The following is a 19,601-nucleotide window of genomic DNA, read 5'->3' as shown; positions in this document are numbered from 1 at the left end:
ATTTGTGCAGCTTTGTGCCATTAAAACTAAATCAGCATTATATTTTAATAAAAATATAAATAAGCGTATGCATGAATAAATAAGAGCCCTTGCTATTATACATATAAACACTAAACAATAATCACATTGTCTTGGCAATGCAATTAATATTTTATCCTTATTAATCACATTGCCTGAATGCCGTTGGGTATTATGTACATTATCCAAGCAAAGCAATTAATTTTAGTTCATTGATCACATTGGCCAGGCATTATTAATAATACTTGATTTATCAGGCATTATCTGGTTTATTGACTTTTATCTGGTTTGTTTTGAATAGTTATTCCATTAGTTTTTATTAAATGTTTCCTTCCGATATGTTTTTTGCAAAAATGCAAAGTGTACATTCTTGGTTATGTTATCTCGTTTATGGCTTGTTAATATTTGTTTGTTCTAATATATTTTTGAATTTGTTTGATCACTTGAATTTGTTTTATCTTTTTATTTGTAATATGATTAACATTTAAAAGTTTCATTTTGAAACGTATTTGAAAATTTATGCTGAAGTCTAATTTTAATAATATTATTTCAAATTTACATTATTAAATTTTTTAATTTGTATATAATTGGTTTCTTTTTAATTTTAAAGTAATGAAAATTTGTGTGGTTTTTATAAAATAGATTTTTAAGTAAAGTATAAATATTTTTTAAGGGTTTATGAAATTTTATAAATATGTATTAAAAATAATAATACTTTGAAGTGGCAGGAACTTCATAATACATGAAGTTTATAATACATTGCAACCTTATAATGAAATAATTTTTTTCCTGGGGTTTGTGATTTTATTGATTTATGAGGGTCATTAACTGATTAAAAAGACAAAGGTAGCAGTGGAAAAACTGTCTTAATAGAATTATCTGAAACCGTTTAACATTGAAGTTGGTACTCTTGACCAATTAAGTTGGTACCGATATAAAGTATAGTACCTCAATTGTTTATTTCAAATTGTCATTTTACACTTGAAACTTGTACTGTGGAAGAGCAATATACTAGTGATAAAAGTTTTATTTCCTCAACATGTAAAACCACCCTAAATTCATTCACGAATGTTTTAATTGTGCCAAAAAGTGTGTAAACTGTGCAAATTTTTATAAGTGGTTAAATAGTTTTAAATTGGCCAGAATAGGCGTCACTGATTTTCATTGTAGCAGAAGACTGGTAACATTTCAGCTGTCATTTTGCAAAATTAGTTTAATGATCTTTATTTGTAAGAAGAGATGCATAAAAATTCAGGAAATGTTGAAATTTGTATTGCAAATATTTTCAGTGTCCATTCCATTTTGTGTGACAAGCTGAATTACCACAAAATTTGTTCAAGGTGGATTTCAAGATGGTCAATGAAAAATCACAAAGATAACCAAATTCACATTTGTATTGAACTTAAACAATGGTTTGTTGTGGAAGATGATGTTTTTTTACATTCCATAATAACTTTGATGAAATTTTGATTATCACTTTGAACTGGTATTCAAATGTCTGAGTATGGAATGGAAACATCTGAGGAAAAAATTCAAAACCTACATGTCAGCCAGTAAAATAATGCTAACAGAGTTTTGGGCCTATAAAGGCCCAGTTTATTGTGATTATTTGGAAAACATAGCAATTATTATTATTGTGGCATGCTAGAGTATAAAACGAAACCTGGAATAAGAAGGAAAGATTGCAGTTCTCTTTTAAAAGGAGTAATTCTTCTGCATGATAACACATGCCTCCATACTACTCAAAAGATAATAGGAAGTTATTTAAAAGTTGGATCATTCAGTATTGTCACATTCACTCGATCTCTTTGTGAGATCTTTGTGAGCTTGGGAGTATAAGGTGGGCCTAAGAATTTTTATGCGAGACCAAACTTATGTTCAGTCAATTTACATTTAACTTACATTGACTGTGATTGACACACTGGCATGACAGCATGTGTAATGAATCTTTTTAAAGAGAAAATGTACCATATGTTTATTTACACTGATATGTGCTTAAAAGTCAGGAATCATTGAGCCATTCTGAATGATTATTTTAACCATTGTTTTTATAGAAATTTGAAGATAGCATTAGGTCTAAATTAATGTAGATAATCAAAATGGGTAAACTGTCCTTGTTATATTTATTAATTTATTAAAAATATTATCATTTGGAAGCAACAGTTATTACATTGCAAAGTTAATACATTGTAACAGTTATTACAAGCAAATGTTAATTACATTGGTAATAATGTTTACAAAATACCTAAAAATATATAAAATAATAATAGGTATTAATAGAAAAATTTTTTTACCATGAGTTTCATCGGTATACGATTAATCTAGTTTCTTAGCTAATATTATTTGTGTATGCGTACTGTATTTTTAATTAGTTAATTAAATAAAATAAAAAAAATTAAATAGCCGTGTTTGTAATTGCAAATATGAATTTTATTTTCATGGTGTATTTTTGCAGTCTATGCAAAACTAATTTAAAAAGACTTCAGTTTATTTGCATTTGTGCCTGTTATCTTAATTTGTGTTTTTTTTATTGTTTGTAAGAAATTATGCATGAACAACATTGCCTGATTTAAATAAGATCTGAGGAATGAACTTTTTTCAACCAGACAAGGAATTTAGAAAATTGAAATCTTACAATGTCATCTGCTGTTTCTTCTCTTAAAATATTTACCACTAAGCCCATCTTAATGAAAAATAAATTTTTGTCATTTACTCATTCACAGAACGAAAATTACAAAAAAGTAAATAAATAAAATAACTTTTAATATATTAAATAGTTTTTAAAATATTATTTTTTACAAGAATGTTAATGTTTTATAATCTTTTGTAATTCATAATGAATAAATGTAAGTTTATTCTGAGAGTTTTGAAATATAAATGTAATTAAAGTCACGTAAATCTCCCATTTTATGCTATAAGATGTTCACTTATTTGTTTCATCATACAGTAACATGTTTTTTCACCCATAGATTATTATCAAAAGTTGTCCCTCTTGTGTTCTAAATTATTTTAATTTTTGGCACAATTTTTTTTTAGATGATCTTAAGTCACAATTATCAAGTCTCAGTGAGAGTGAACGGGCATCAAGAGAAGAATGTTCAAGACTTAATAATAGAAGTTCAACTCTTGAAAGTAAACTTTCTTCTTATCAGCAAGAAATTGAAAGCCTTAATCAGAAATTAACAAACCTTACTTCTCAAAACACTAGCCTTCGTGAAGATAGCATCAGGCAAGTTAAATAGTTTGTTATGTTTCAATTACCAAAGTTTTGTCTGACGAATTAGTTTTTATTAAGCATTGCTTTGGACATTAGCAATTATTCTTATTTCAGTTCTTACAATTTTCAGATTGTTGCTGATTTAGATGTTCCAGTTGTTAAAGAACCATTAGGTTGTAACATGCAGTTTTTTTGCATTAAATAAAGTTTATTTTATTAACTATTAATTGAGTACATTAAAAATCATTTAATGTTAAAAAAAAATAAATAAATTGTTTCTTTTATAATATCTGAATTAATTCAGAAATAAGTATAATTTAAGCAAACAAAAAAAAAAATTTGGTTAATATTTTATACATAAGTATATATCTATAGTATATTTACCTAAGTATATATTTTTAAGTATATATATTTTTATATTACATTTTATACCTAAAATGATGTCTAGTTTACTTACAAACTAGTTGTTGGATTGTTTAGTTTGACAGTTGCAGCTTATAAATTAACTGGTTTAAGTCCCAGCTAAGGAGTTTCATATATCTTCACTCTATTTTAATATCTTAATACCTTCTAAGCCCCAGAAAAAGTAAACTGTTTTTTTTTTGTTTTTAGGTTGAATAAAGAATTAGCAGGAAAAAAGGATGAATTAAAGAGAGTTGAAGAAAACTCTAAAAAGGAACTTGCTGAAAAAGACCAACAGTTAACTAGTGAAAGAGCTGCTTTAGATGCAGAAAAGCTTAGAAATGCTACTTTGCAAGTAAGTCTTCCTTACTAAAACTTTTACTATACCTGTCTTATTGTCAGTTTGTGAATGTGATGAAGGAAAATTTGAAGCAAGAAATTCCGGTTCATTAAAATACTGTTGTAGCAGTTCTGATTGTTTTTTATCATCTGTATGTGTTAAGGGTTTAGCCAGTGAAAGATGTTTAAGTGAAGAAACTTAACTGTGCATCCCTTGAACGTGCTCATATCCTCCGTGGAGAATAAACCTTGTAAATTTTACATTTGACCTTACAACATACGATAAACAATCAACACCACCTACGGTTTTCCGGCAAGTGTTTCAATGTATTCTCACCAAGACAAACCCAAATGCAGTGATATATACTCATGGATTGAAACAAGACGATACCGTTGGTTGTGCTTTTGTTGTCACTGAAAGAACTTATATGTTTGGCCTACCCGGTATTACGAGTGTGTTCACCGCTGAACTACTCGCTATAAGTAAGGCTCTAAATATCATCAACCCTAAGTATAGAAACATTCTTATTTGCATTGACTCGTGTAGTGCTCTCCAGGTATTAGAAAACATTTATTCCAAACATCCTGTCGTCATTGAAATTTAAACACAGAAGTAAGTTTTTGCTGGGTCTCTAGCCATGTAGGGATTCCAGGTAATGAACAAGCAGATTATGCTGCCAAAGAAGCGTGCATTCAACCTCCTTTCACCACCCGAGTTACTACCTTTGATTTTATAAATTGTGTAAAACAATCACTGAGAGCAAGGTGGCAAAGTGACTGGGCGACTACCATCGATAATAAACTACGACGGATTAAAGATTCAGTGTTGCCATGGGACTCCTCTTGCAGAAAAAATCGTCGAGGATCATACACAAGTACCTAATGTCAGGAGAACACGCACCCCTATGCACACAATGCAACTGCTGCATGATTGTGCACCACATTCTCGTAGACTGCATTGTTATGCAGCGTTGCGTCGTAAATTTAATCTACCCAGATACGTCCGTGGTATCTTGTACAATAATAACAAAATTTTGAACCGGATGTTTCTGTTTTTGCGTAGTACCAGGTTACTGCAAAAAATTTAATATTATCATTTATATAGAGTTTTTGATAATTTTTTCCTTTACTTTCAATTTTGATTTTTTTGGTTCTATGTCTTTAATTTTATTATCCGAGAAGGGAGCCTTTTGCACAACCTATTGGAATTAGGTAAGTTTTATATAGTTTGTTTTTTCTATTATTTTAACATTTATATTTTAAAGACTTCATCTGCGGTATTAGTTTTGAGTTATATTACACTTTTTTTACTTTTGTTTTAATAAACTTTTATTATATGATTTATATTAATTTTAAACCTTATAAGTTTTATTATTTTAGAGTTATTTTACCTTTTTACTTAAGAAAATTCTGGGCGATGATAACGCAGAGGCGGTATTTGCCCCCCCCCAAAAAAAAAATATCACTGTTATGCTCGCAGTTGCTTGTTTTTAGTATTCCTTTCTCTTTGTTGCAATGTGTATGTTTTTATGTATGTATATTTGTTCCAGCAAGTGGGAAACTTTCAGAAACGCAAGACCATTTGACATATTATACTATTATTATTAGTTTTTGAGCTAATTGAGTTCTAGAAAACTGGAGTAAACTTCTTTTTAACAAAGTGAAATTGAAAGATCTTAAAGAATAATCTGTTTGTGTAAAATTCTGTTTCAAACTCTGTAAAATTTTCACAGAAATATTTGAAGTGCTCTAGCAAGCAGTTGGGAATCTCTAGCAAGATTGAGTTGACATGGAATCTCTAGCAAGATTCCATGTCAACAAATGATCGTAAAATTTATGCAGTTTGTGCTAAGGTTTAAGATTGCTGCTTAACTGTCCGAGAGACTGCAGAAGTGAACAACAGCTTAGGATCGTACAACTCAATTTTAACAGAAAAACACTGCATCTCTCCAAAATTTGTACTGCATTTGCTGATCAATGATGCAAAAGAAAAGCATGTTAACATCAGTCTAAACCGCCTAGACTGCCAATGCAGATGAAAATATTTTGAAAAACATTATAACAGTAGATGAGACGTGGCTACAATCAGTCAACCAATCAATCAATTACGGCTACATTCAAGATGAAAATAAAGATGTAATCATTACAGTGAGTGGAGCAAGAATTTCCCCACTCACTGCCCTCACTGCAGAATTTTTTTTGCAAGGCAAAAAAATTCTGCATGGGTCAATCAAACATAAAGTTGATAACTGTTTTTTTTTTTTTTAATTAAAAAAACTTGATCTATTATAAATTTTATTCCATGTGGTCAGACTGTAGATGGGAAGTTCTGCATGGAAGTTTATGTCATTTAAGAGATGCTGAATGCTGAAAGAGGCCTTAGCTGTAGAAAAAACAGCATTGAATGTTGCACTAACTCACATTTTCTTCTTATTTGCTATTATTAGGCAAAACATTAGACAGCTGTTTCCCTCACCCTTCGCAGAGTTCAGATCCTCAGATTTGGCCCCAGCAGATTTTTTTCATGTTTCCCAAATTGAAGGTAATCTTAAAAGGATGTTGTTTTCAAGCCATAAACAAGATTGAGGAAAATATGGTACAACACTATGTGCTACCCCAAAACCATATTCCAGGAAGCATTCCAAAAATGGAAGGAACAGTGGATGAGGCATATTGCCAGTAGTACAGATTACATTGAGGAGAACAAGAATATATAAAGATGAAAACACATTAATAAAGTTTTTCATTGGGAAGTTCAATCCTTAATGCTCCTCATATTTTTTCTTTTTTTACAAGCCTCATCAATATAGAAGAACAATTGCAACAACAGATAGAAGAACAATTGCTAACATGTACAGGAACCAAACAGCAACAGTAACAATTGAAGAACATAAGAAAGAAGCCGTAATAAGAAAGGGAGTCCGACAAGGATGTTCCCTATCTCCGTTACTTTTTAATCTTTACATGGAACTAGCAGTTAATGATGTTAAAGAACAATTTAGATTCGAAGAAACAGTACAAGGTGAAAAGATAAAGATGCTACGATTTGCTGATGATATAGTAATTCTAGCCGAGAATAAAAAGGATTTAGAAGAAACAATGAACGGCATAGATGAAGTCCTACGCAAGAACTATCGCATGAAAATAAACAAGAACAAAACAAAAGTAATGAAATGTAGTAGAAATAACAAAGATGGACCACTGAATGTGAAAATAGGAGGAGAAAAGATTATGGAGGTAGAAGAATTTTGTTATTTGGGAAGTAGAATTACTAAAGATGGACGAAGCAGGAGCGATATAAAATGCCGAATAGCACAAGCGAAACGAGCCTTCAGAAAGAAATATAATTTCTTTACATCAGAAATTAATTTAAATGTCAGGAAAAGATTTTTGAAAGTATATGTTTGGAGTGTCGCTTTATATGGAAGTGAAACTTGGACACAATCGGCTTATCTGAGAAGAAAAGATTAGAAGCTTTTGAAATGTGGTGCTATAGGAGAATGTTAAAAATCAGATGGGTGGATAAAGTGACAAATGAAGAGGTATTGCGGCAAATAGATGAAGAAAAAAGCATTTGGAAAAATATAGTTAAAAGAAGAGACAGACTTATAAGCCACATACTAAGGCATCCTGGAATAGTCGCTTTAATATTGGAAGGACAGGTAGAAGGAAAAAATTGTGTAGGCAGGCCACGTTTGGAATATGTAAAACAAATTGTTAGGGATGTAGGATGTAGAGGGTATACTGAGATGAAATGACTAGCACTAGATAGGGAATCTTGGAGAGCTGCATCAAACCAGTCAAATGACTGAAGAAAAAAAAAAAACAAGCCTCATCAATAGCAATACTTAACTTTTATCTCCATAGACAAAGCAAATGCTTTGCTAATAATACCAATATATTTAAATATCGCTGCTTGCTAATTTTCCTCAATTTCAATTTTTATTTTTTATTTTCACCTCCCACAACTGTACTCTCCGTCTTACTCTTATTTCCAACTTGTAGTCCTTTTACTTTCTTCTAAGATCAGTTAACTTTAGAATTTTTTATGCTTTTTACTTACAAACACTATATTATTTTTTTCAAATCTGGACATTCAGAACCATACATGCATTTTATTCCTTTAAATTTTCATCTTTTTGACATGATTTATTAACAATAAATATTAATATTTATTATTTCTCTAGGAATCAATAAGAAATCGTGGAGGAAGTGGAGCCGCAGCTGGAGGGGGAGCAGTTAATGTCACTGGAAGTGGGGTAGTCATTTCTGCTGCAGCTGGTGGGGCATCAACTCCACAGATTGCTTCTCCAAGATCATCTCCGACACTCAGTTTTGGACATGCTTCTGTTGCAGAATCTTTTAGTAGTACTGTTTGGCCAAATGTAAGTAATTTAAAACTTTTCTTAAATTACCATGGTTAGCCAATTAATAAATACTGACATTATATGTGTAAGAAAGTTGCACTTACATTTTATTAATTTTAATAATGTCATGTAAATGTATATCAGTTAACCAGAAATGATATTGATCTTAAGTATACATGATGAATGATTTTGTTTTCCAATTTTTTCCTAATTTAATTAATATTGTTGTGTATGTGCCCCTTGGCAAATTGAGGGTAAATTATTTTCACTCTCTCTGCAATGTCATATATGTCAGTAAGAAATGATATCATCCTCTCCTGCATATAAATTAAAATTTTATTTTCCTCATTTGCTATCATATAAAATTATTCTTATTTAGAATATTTTTATTTTTATTTGCATTACCAATAAAATAAATCAAAAATTAAAACCTATGAAATAAAATTTTACAAGAATGTGATGGAATTAGTTTTTCATATGGCTGATCTTTTATGTTTTTCAATATTCTATTTTATGATTTTCTTACTTTCATCACAAAAAAAAGTCTTTATAGAAAGTACCACTTTTTAGTAATTTGGTACCCAAATATCTTTAGAGTTGTAATGTAAGTTAATATATTGAATTTTATGAAATTATGTTTAAAATTTCTATGTGTTATATATAAATCAAATCAGTATAGATATTTAAAGTAAACCATATTAACATCAACAAGTTCTTAATCTTCTAGTGAGGGTCAAAAATGAAAATTGTCAAATTCTGTATATATATTTTATCTGATGATATTGACAGATTGAATTTATGAGGGTTAGTCAAATTTAAACAGTAAGTTTGCCATTCTACGCAGCAAGCAGTTCCAAACTGGATGGCGGAGTGGGGGGGTTAATGTTTGGTGTGTGAGAGAGGAGGAACCACTCTTTGCTCTGTTCTGTTGTCAGTACAGTCATGAGTGAGCAAGAGGTTCTGTCGTCTGTTGCACAATGTATAATCATAATGTTTTTAATTAATGAAGGTGTTAAATCTACAGAAATTTTAACTCTTCTAAAGGTACAATTTGGGGATGCTGCTACATTGTCTTAGAATTGAGTGTATATGTGGACAGACATTTAAGGGTGGGTAGAAAATGAAAGTCATGATCAATGCCCAAGGCCAAGCCTTACAGCTAACATCCATGCCATTTGAGAGCTTATCATAGGTGATAGCCAGCTCATTGTTGAAGAAATTGTGTCAGAAGTGGGTATCAGGTATGGGAGTGCTCAATCCATTATCACTGATCATCTTGGCTTTAGAAAAATTAGTGCTCAATGGGTTCCAAGGTTGTTGACTGAAAATCAAAAACAGGTCGGTTGGAGGTTTGTGAGAGATTTCTGAATTGATTTCGACAAGAAGGGGATGATTTTTTTGAGGAGCATCATCACATGTGATGAGACATGGCTCCATCATTACACTCCAGAGTCAAAAGTGGCAAGTAAGGAGTGACAAAGGAAGGATGATGGGCTGCCCTCTGAAGGCCAAAGGGTTTTGGCCTTCAACAAAAAATTCTTGCAACAATTTTTTTTTACTCAAGAAGAGTTTTTATTCATTGATTTTCCCCACAATCAATGATTGGTGAATGCAGATTACTACTACCAGCTGCTACAGTCAATAAAAGTTACTTACCGAAACAAAAGATAGGTGTCCCCACCAGAGATATCATCCTTTCCCATGACAAACCCAGGCTGCACTCAGCGATTTTGATAAGGGATAAATTGGAAAAAATGCAATGGGAAACCCTCAACCTCCCTCCCTGCAGTCCATCCGACTATTTTGTCCTCTGTGACTATTTTTTTTTTGCGCCCTTGAAAGAATCGCTTGGAGGGGAATGGAAAACAATGAAAACATCAAGGAGCGTGTGCACAGTTGGTTGATGACTAATCCTGAAACGTTTTATGAACAAGGAGTATTCAAGCTTCCAAATTGTTAGTAAGTGTGTAGATTGTGCAGAAGATTATGTAGAGAAATGGTGAAGGTATGAATTGTGTATACTATTAAACAATAGATTTATAAAAAAAAAATTACCATTTATATTTGATTCACCCTTGTATTTTAGTTTTGGTTATTTAATTAGTTGATTTTTTGTGACAAATTGTGACTTTTATCATAATTTTTACACTTTTTAATGCACTCTCATTTTGTAATAAATGTATATATTTGATCCTTGTCAGGATTCTACATGAGACTAGGTAAGAATAACATCCATATTTATATAAATATATGTATGTAACTACTGCCTATGATACATTCAAAGAGAATGTTTTCTTTTTAGAAGAAAAAAACATGAAATGCAAGTTTTTGTGATTTCAGCTTCCACAAAACCAAAAATCAGAGTTTATTGTTAACATTCACATTTGTATTAATTGCATTCCTGATTAATTTAGATTTTCTATTATCCACATTCTGTATGTTTTTATCAACAGACCTCTGTCTGCTCTCTATTAATATAAATTTACTAAATTATTTATTTAGGGCGACATTTCTTGACCTAGACCTATCCTATCAGTTCCCACATTAGATTGATTTAAAATCTTTGTATAATTTTAGAATATTTTAGGATCCATTCTTATTAAAAAATACTAATTTAATTAATTTTTCTTGTTTATATTCACAGTCAAACATTAAGTTATTACTATAATGAAATAATACCCATTGATTAGTTATTATCATAGAACTCTTTCTATTTAAAAAATAAAATCATAGTCTTTATTTCAATTTTCCATATGCTTGAAAAAGAACCTTTAAAAAATTGTGTAAGACAAGTAATTTACTTGTACAAGGCCTATGTTTTCTAAAACAAACATACCTCACTTAACTTTTCTGACAGTTGTTTAGAAGCAGTATTAATATGCCTACCTAGTTGATTTTCTCAGCTTTACTGATTTCTTTTTGTGTTGAAACAACCCGCAATGTTTTTAAATCATATTTATTTTAAGGTTGTGTTCTAAGAAGTCATGTACCCTCACTGTGTTAATTAAAATTGTGAAATAATTGAATATACTGTTTACTACATCTTACAGTGGATTTTTTATGTAAATTTTTAAACAGGTTGTTCAAGAGAGAGTATTACTATTTTTTCAAGATAGCATCATCTCACTATCTCGCAATTTTCAGGTTCTAATTATTTTAAAATATATGATTCTTTTTAATTTATATTAACTATTTTACTGACATTAATGATGTGTATTTATTTATATTTGACTAAGAAGTTTATGTATGGTCCTCCATTTTTTTAATTTTTTTTTTAGTTTGGTGATGATGTTTTTGAAAGTGGATCAACATCTGGTAGATTAAGCAGTGTTTATGAAAGTCTTAGACCTGGACATACCTCTTTATTGGAAGGTCTTCAAGCTCAGTTAAAACTTCGAGATGGTTAGTTAGTTGATCTTTATTAATATTATTAATTTTACTCTTATCTCATCTTAAAAAAATAACTATAAGTGAGTAAGTAAATCATAACCGAGTATTACTCATAAAAAGGATATGGTTTGATGATTACATCTGTATTATAGTATTAGTTTGAAAGTAAAGTGGATATACTGCTCCACTGACCAATAGGCTTTTGGTCACGTGACACAGGACCCTTCCCTACACCATTGGCCAATGGGATTGCAGTGTTTTGTAAATTTAAAAGATACAGTCCACATCACCCTGGAAGTAACAATCAGTGTGTTGAGATTCTTTTTTAATCAGTGAAATCTTTCCCTAAGAGGCATAATATAAAACACTCATTTTTTATCCACATGAATGAGGTGATATTTTTTAAAAAAATCAACTCTTTCCCTGTTTTATGTTAGATTTTTTTATGTTAGAAGATATGTTCTTATATGGTATCATTCTTAAAGACGAAGAAATATGGATCATTGAGCAAGGGAATGTACTCACTATGATCTAAGCAACAGAACTACTGTTGATTTACAAATTGATGGCAATGAAAATATGTTTTTATAAAAAGGTTTTTTTTTTCTCATAACTCTATGGAATCACCAAATTACAAAATGAAAGGTATCAATCGCGTAGGCCTGATATGATCTAAAGGTAGTTATAATCGAAACACTTCTCAAATGATAATTTATGCAGGAATCAGGCATTGTGTCAGTAGTGAAAAGTGATCATGGAGAATGAACTCCCTCACTCTGTTACAGGAACTTATCACCCCCTTCTTCACACCATCACCACCTATGCCTCCTTACCATTTATACCAAAATTTAATTTGCACTCAAATCTTGGTAAAGGCCTTAGGATTTGTTATCCAGTTCCATGTGTAAACTATTGTTTGAAAAAGATCTTTTTAACAAACAGTAGTTATGGGGGTTTTTTAACACTGTATGGGAGTTTATGGTGGCCCTGAAAAGGGCCTTTTATTGAGTTAACTCCTTCCTACTTGACTTTTGAAGACCAACTTCAACTTCATCTGTAAAACCTTTTGAGGTCTTCTTCTTTACTCAGCAATCACTGAAGCTTTTAGAAAAAAAGTTAAATGTTTTGTTGTTAACTTGAATGGAACAAATGATATTCTTTTATTTGGTGTCCACACCATTTTCCTTGACTACCTCATAACCTTTGTTAGGTTGAGATCATCACCGCTTTTAGTGTCTGTGCATGAAGTTTTCTTGTTCAGATGTGTAGTAAACAGACTTTTTGACAAATTGGATATGATGTGTTCTCTTCAAGTCAGCATTGGAATGATATCAGTATATCAAGTATACAGTCAAGTATTTATACTCTATCTGAATAATGCAACCATGGAAATCCAGTTGATAAACATATTTATCACCCGCAGTGGTTGGTTGTACAGGAAATTCCCACATACGTCCGATCAAACATGTTTAAATATATTTATCACATCCGATGGTTGGACACAAATGAAATGCTAATTAAACATCTGGTAGTCACAGGAAGACACTTCTGGTGAACTGGTGTACAGGAAACACCCACACACAACTATTCAAACATGTTTATCACATCTGGTAGTCTAAGAAAAAATTAATTAACATCCAGTCGTCACATGCAGCTGACAAACATTTTCTCTCTGCAAAACCTTTACAAAAAATCAGTTTGTTTAATAAGGTACGAATTTGTGTTTTGATTTCAAGTTGGACTTGGGTATGGTGAACGAAAATGAAGAATCGTAAAGGAAGCATCACTGACCACAGCTATTTCTTTAATGATGAACTCACCAACATTGCCGAAGAAGCTGTGAAACTCAATAATCTTTCCATGACAAAATGATAATTTATGAGTCTGAAACAAACTTTCAGTTGGCAAATGAACAGCATTTCAGTTAGATGCGGGTTTGGTAGTTGGAACCACACTTTAACACCTGTGGTGACTTACCAGGAGTTCCTTGATACTCTGATGTGCGGGCTCTGGATCCCATAGTCATTGACCGGCTGGTTTCTCAAATGGCACTGAAAAGGCACTGGGAATTGACCAACTTGACCCGGATGTTTTTCACCATCTGCTGCCTGTAAGGGAGCCACTTGGCAGACTGTTCTCGTGGTGCCTTAGCTGGGGTTGCTTTCTGACTTGTTGGAAAGTGGCCTTGGTAAGGGTGCTCTTAAAACCTGGAAAGGATCCTAATTAGGTTGGCATTTGTCGACCCATCAGTCTCTTGCCAGTTCTCGGCAAGTTGCGTGAAAGATTGGTTGTGGAACGGCTCCAGGAAAACATAGATGTGAACGGTTTTCTAAATTGAGGCCAATATGGCTTCATGGAAGGGGTTGGCGCCAAGGATTAATGAAATCATAGAATCTTCTGCAATCTTTGGAAAAATTGCAGTGTTCCAACTCATAGAGGATAGAACTCTAACACAAGGAAGGATGAAATGTTGCCTCTATGTCAATAAAAATTGCCAAAACATATTTACAGTCGGTGTTTTCCACCTCAGCAAGAGCATTTTAGATGCAATCCTCGGGGGAAATGCTCTCACTGAGGTGGAAAACATCAACTGTAAATATGTTTTGGCAATTTTTATTGACATAGAGGCAACATTTCATCCTTCCTTGTGTTGGAGTTCTGTCCTCTATGAGTTGGAACATTGCAATGTTCCCAAAGGTTGTAGAAGATTCTATGATTTCATTTGTTCTATGCCATTACCATTTCATGCAATGTTCCCAAAGGTTGTAGAAGATTCTATGATTTCATTTGTTCTATGTCATTACCATTTCTTCCCATCTTCATGGGAAGATAATCTTCCCATTTATTCTGTGGTACTTTGCAGTAACCCAAACTCTACTGCATCAAATAAGTGAGTTTTATTTAACATTGTAATTCCCAAATTCTGTTCTGTTAATTTCATTCTACTTTCCAATCGTAGGAGAAGTTCATCAGCTTCAGTGGGAATTAAGTAGAAGAGAGTTAGAAAGAGCAGCATTACGAGATGAAGTTGCTGCTCTTACTGCTAAAACAGAAGAACAAGAATTGCAACTAACTACATTATCGACACAGTATGATGCATTACTTCAAATGTATGGTGAAAAAATGGAAGAAAGTCAGGAACTTAGGATGGATCTTCAAGATATCAAGGATATGTATAAAGCTCAGGTAAATCTTAATACTTTTCTTTGTATTTAGTTGATTTCTGTGCCATGGATATATACATCTCCTTCAACTTTAACCATTTTGTTTTCATGGGAAAATCATAATCTTAACATGAGTTTTGCTAAAGCTGTCAGGATAACAGAACACCAACCATTACTTCTTTGATAACTATTTCCTCTGTGCTTGCTATCATGATTCTTATTACAAGAATTATTGAGTTAGCTGCCTCTTGGTTTTATGAGAAGGGCAGTTTATTAAAAGATCATGTCACAAGTCCTTAGGGTCGGCAAGGACTTTCTTGCTGACCCTAATAATGTCGGTCTTGCTGACTGTAAGATGAACAAGACTAATGTGTCTTGCTGACATATTACAATCTTGTCCATCTTACAGTCCTTACAGACAGTAATAATAGCACATTGACACAATTCACCATCTGTCCATATAATGTAATGTAACAGCATCAGAGCAGAGGGAGAAGTGTTTTTTGTGAAATGAATTTTTTTCTTGAAAAATTCCATGCTAATTGAATTCTACAAATCCCAGATCCTGCTTATAAGTTTAAACCCTTTTAGGTGAAAGACAGATGCTACTATTTCAACATTGTGCAATACTTATTATTTGCGAATAAATATTACACAAATGAAGAAGATAGTTTTAAAAAAAACATTTATTTTTCAATAAAAATTATGTATGTCAGCTTATTTATTCCTCAAATATCTACAGTTTATTATGAAAATAATTAATTTAATAAAGTATCTGTTTTCATCAATGAAATTATATATGATGCATTTATTTATATATGTAAAGATGTGCAATTATATATATATATATATATATATATATATATATATATATATATACACACACATATAAATTTTAAAGTTGTTTGTTGGTTTTTACTTTCTAACTGGTTAATGCTTAGCGTATTGTGAATTTATATTATAATCCTATATCTAGCTATCATGATAATCCTGCAATGTGTTTTTTTCAGTGTTTTTTTCAGATAACATAGTGAACTAATTAAGCGCACTAGCGTAGCAAATCTTGAGTATCCTATTTATACTCCTATTACAGCAAGAATACTGCTTATAGATTAGGTAGATATTTATATACAGGTAAAAAAAGAACTATATAATTCTAACAAAACAATCGTATAACAACAGAATCAGCATTTGCAAATTATACACATAGCATTTTTAATAAAAGTCAAATTTTATTAAACTTACAAAGAGAATAAAGATCAAACAATGGACTGCACTGAATATTTTACAGCTAATTAATTATGCTGCTATATAATTAGCATTATTAGCCTGGGATTATAATCCTGTAATTTCGTTAATAAATAAAGTTTAAAAAGAATATAAATGGATTTTTCTCTTTTATTTTCAGATTGACCAGCTGTTGAAGAAAGAACCAAGTGTAAATTCATGATGCGAGGTTTTTTAATTTTAAAAACCATTGTAGCACAAAGCTCTTTGGACAAAAATAGTAATTATTATAAATATTATTATATGCCTGTGATATTTTCATTCCTAGTGCAGTATTTTATGATATATTGTATTATCTATTATTATATTACATACTGTTAACTTATGTACATTATTATATAGTGTTGTTATTATTATTAATTATTAATATATATTTACACTTTATGAACAGATCTTATTATACATTGTTTCATGTGTTAAATTTTAAAGTAAATATTAAAAATAAATACTTAATCTATCATTATATAAATGTTTTATTTATTTAAACACCTGTATTATTCCCAGAGGGCAAAAAGTGAGGAGAGATGTGAACTTTACTATGCAAATTAGAAGTGTGTGTGGCGTGTGGACAGACAACAGTTATCTCTCTGAATATTACAATTTTAAAAGAATGATAATTGTAGATTCTCTGAATTGAAATTCAAAATGATTAGTGAAATCTATTAAGTCTGCTAACCTACATGCCACAACCTCTTCATGGGACATATATTAATGACTGAAAATTGCTGACATGGCACAACCTCCTCATGGGAACATATAATTAATGACTGCAAAAATGCTGTGATTAAAGTGTACTTTGGTTAGTGTCAATAATATCATGATTGGAAGGAAAGAAAAGTGAACCAAATAAATCAATGAAAAGCAAACCACATGAGCATATGATATGTCCAAGTTAGTTCATTCAATAGAACTATTTGTTTAATACTTTACAATGGTGTATTGCTGCGTAAATAATATTTTACTAAAAGTTTTAAATTCTAAAGTATTTTGACACCAAATAATGTTATACTGTTGATTGAAAAAAGAAATGAAATTAATATTTTTCATAAAGAACTTCTGAAATGGTGCTTTATTATGAAATGTTCATAATATAATATAATTTACATTTATGCAAATTTACAATATTAGGTAATTTGTAACTCTATTGTAGGCTAGATAAATTTGTAAATTAAAAATATATTTTTAAGCTCAAAATTGCTTATGAAATATAAATTGAAATTAAAAAACCCGTGGAATTTAAATCATTGAAACTAAAATTTATTTAACTTTTTTCACCTTTTCCTTGCTTCTTACTGATGGCCTACTGTTCGTTAATATGCTTAAATCTTATAAAGGTTATCATTGCAATCATATATAAAATTGTTTTATGCCAATACTATTCAAAATTTCATGCATTATTTTCTCTTTCTGTCTTCTTTTAGTTTAGTTATTGTTTTTCTGTAATTAAATATGAAACTGGAGTTTAAAATTATTTCGTAATTTTAGTGGGATTGCATCTGCTTTAATATTTATAAAATTAGGAGGTGAATAATTTATTAATGGCTGGTGTAAAAAATTTCAAAAATACTCTTGAAGAAAAAGTTCTGAACAAATGGTTGAATTTTTATAATTAATATTAGTTTTTTTTACTTTTAATAGTCCATTTTTTCTCAAGTTTTCATTATTGGAAAAGGAATGATAGATACTTAATCCTACCAACTTTAAATTTTCTAATAGAAATAATACCAGTAAGATATTAAAACACCCTTACATTGCACAATTTGGTATTTTCCAATTAAAAAAGTAAGTAATTAGTTCATAGACAAAATATACTTAAAAACTAAGGCATGCTGCAGTAGAACACTTAGAATAAACAATATAAAAAAAGATGTCTATTTCAATTTTCCATTTACAACATTAATTTACTACAGAATATGAAAATAAACAATTTGCAGTAAAACACATTGTCTTTTAACTTGTTATGTCTTATTTTTACCAAACAAAAATATATGCATGCAAGCAAATGACCATATTTGAAGAAATGCTTAAAAAATATATTTTTTAAGCTCAAAAAATTGCTTATACAGCATAAGCAAACATTAATAAACTGTTGTTTATGAATTGAAATCTAAAAATCCAGGGAACTTGAATAATTAAAACTAAAATTTCTTTATATTTTTTCATCTTAAAATAAGACATGTTTATGAAAATGAAGATAATGCATTTATTTAATGTATAAAGACAGTGGTTATTATTTTGAAATAGTTTGAATGAGTATGAATTCAAACAAGATTGTGATATCACAAGCCTTGGGCATATCCAAAGGGGAGTAACTGCCTCCTTCCAAGACGAAAAAAATTTCTAAACAAATATATTGTTTATAGCCTGTTTATTCAGACAGGCTAAATAAACAAATCTTTGACAAGCTGTATTTATTTTTAATAATCTGTATAGAATATGAAAAGTAAGTCAACTATCTTAAACAGATGGAAGAGAACCTCCTAAGGATTGGCTTGAAAGAAGAGGACTGTTAAATAACTTCCGAAGAATAATTTACAATGCAAAGGTTCTTATGACAGGAAAAAGGAAAATAGAAAGGAACTGGAGAGATGAGGAAAAGCGAAGCCATGTTGAAAAAATGAGAAACACATGGATAAAAAGAAAAGAGGCTAGAAAGAAGTGATATTTGCATGGTCTTAAGTTGTTGGCATATTTGTATAAAAAGAAATGAATTTTTGAAAAAATTAAACAACATTTTGAAAGGAACTAATTACAAAATAGAGACACTCACACAGTGGCGGAACTATAAGTGCACGACCCTGCAGTGCGGAGGAACCTGAAGTTGAAAGGATCTCAAAATTTTGTTAAAATTATCCAGAAGTCCACCTCCCCATGCATTCTGGTAGTCCATGCTGTAACATTAGGTATCAATATATAATTTCAGCTGCCCTCTTTTGTTCTACACCACCTCTCTTGCTACTCCGTAAGCATTTGTATCCTCTTTCTATCTAATGAATCTTTTTATTCCATTTCAAGAACAGTTCGATTACTATGAAAAGTATTGTTATGATTATAAATTTTACAGGGTGAAGGTGGAAAAGAATTAAGTACTACTAATCGGGCAGCTAAAAGAAGAAAATTAAGAAGAGAGCAGGAGTGCTTATCTGAAGTAGCAAAAGTAACAAATTACCTAAAACCTGTTACAATGAAGCCAGAAAACCAAAAATTGTCTACAAACAAAGAAAAGTTGTACAATAATAATATTAATAATGACAATAAAGATGAAAATGGAATTTCAGGATGTTCAAATGTGGAGGAAGATATAATTACATTTGCTCAATAACTTTTAAATACTGAAAATGAGCATACTGCATCATTTTCAACTGATACTGCAAATTTTGAAAATAAAATATTGACAGACGATATGAAATAAAATAT

At 30.8% G+C, this 19,601-nt stretch overlaps 1 protein-coding gene across 4 annotated transcripts in view; it reads left to right on the top strand.

Moving 5' to 3' along the window:
* The window catches only part of LOC142327071 (uncharacterized), a 61,846-nt gene extending 45,238 nt beyond the window's left edge, over positions 1-16,608 (top strand). For 2 of the 4 annotated variants that reach the window (XM_075369875.1, XM_075369874.1), the window contains exons 17-22: positions 3,055-3,247; positions 3,848-3,992; positions 8,164-8,361; positions 11,622-11,745; positions 14,693-14,919; positions 16,306-16,608. In XM_075369875.1, the coding sequence (XP_075225990.1) occupies positions 3,055-3,247; positions 3,848-3,992; positions 8,164-8,361; positions 11,622-11,745; positions 14,693-14,919; positions 16,306-16,347 (929 nt within the window). In that variant the 3' untranslated portion in view covers positions 16,348-16,608. The remainder of the gene's footprint in view (positions 1-3,054; positions 3,248-3,847; positions 3,993-8,163; positions 8,362-11,621; positions 11,746-14,692; positions 14,920-16,305) is intronic. The other 2 variants (XM_075369877.1, XM_075369876.1) reach the window with 1 other exon arrangement.
* Positions 16,609-19,601: the final 2,993 nt, after the last annotated feature.

This window comes from Lycorma delicatula, chromosome 6 (genome assembly GCF_047948215.1).
Source record: "Lycorma delicatula isolate Av1 chromosome 6, ASM4794821v1, whole genome shotgun sequence".
NCBI lineage: Eukaryota > Metazoa > Arthropoda > Insecta > Hemiptera > Fulgoridae > Lycorma > Lycorma delicatula.
The sequence above is the reverse complement of the archived record's forward strand: the minus strand, read 5'-3'. Positions and strand labels throughout refer to the sequence as shown.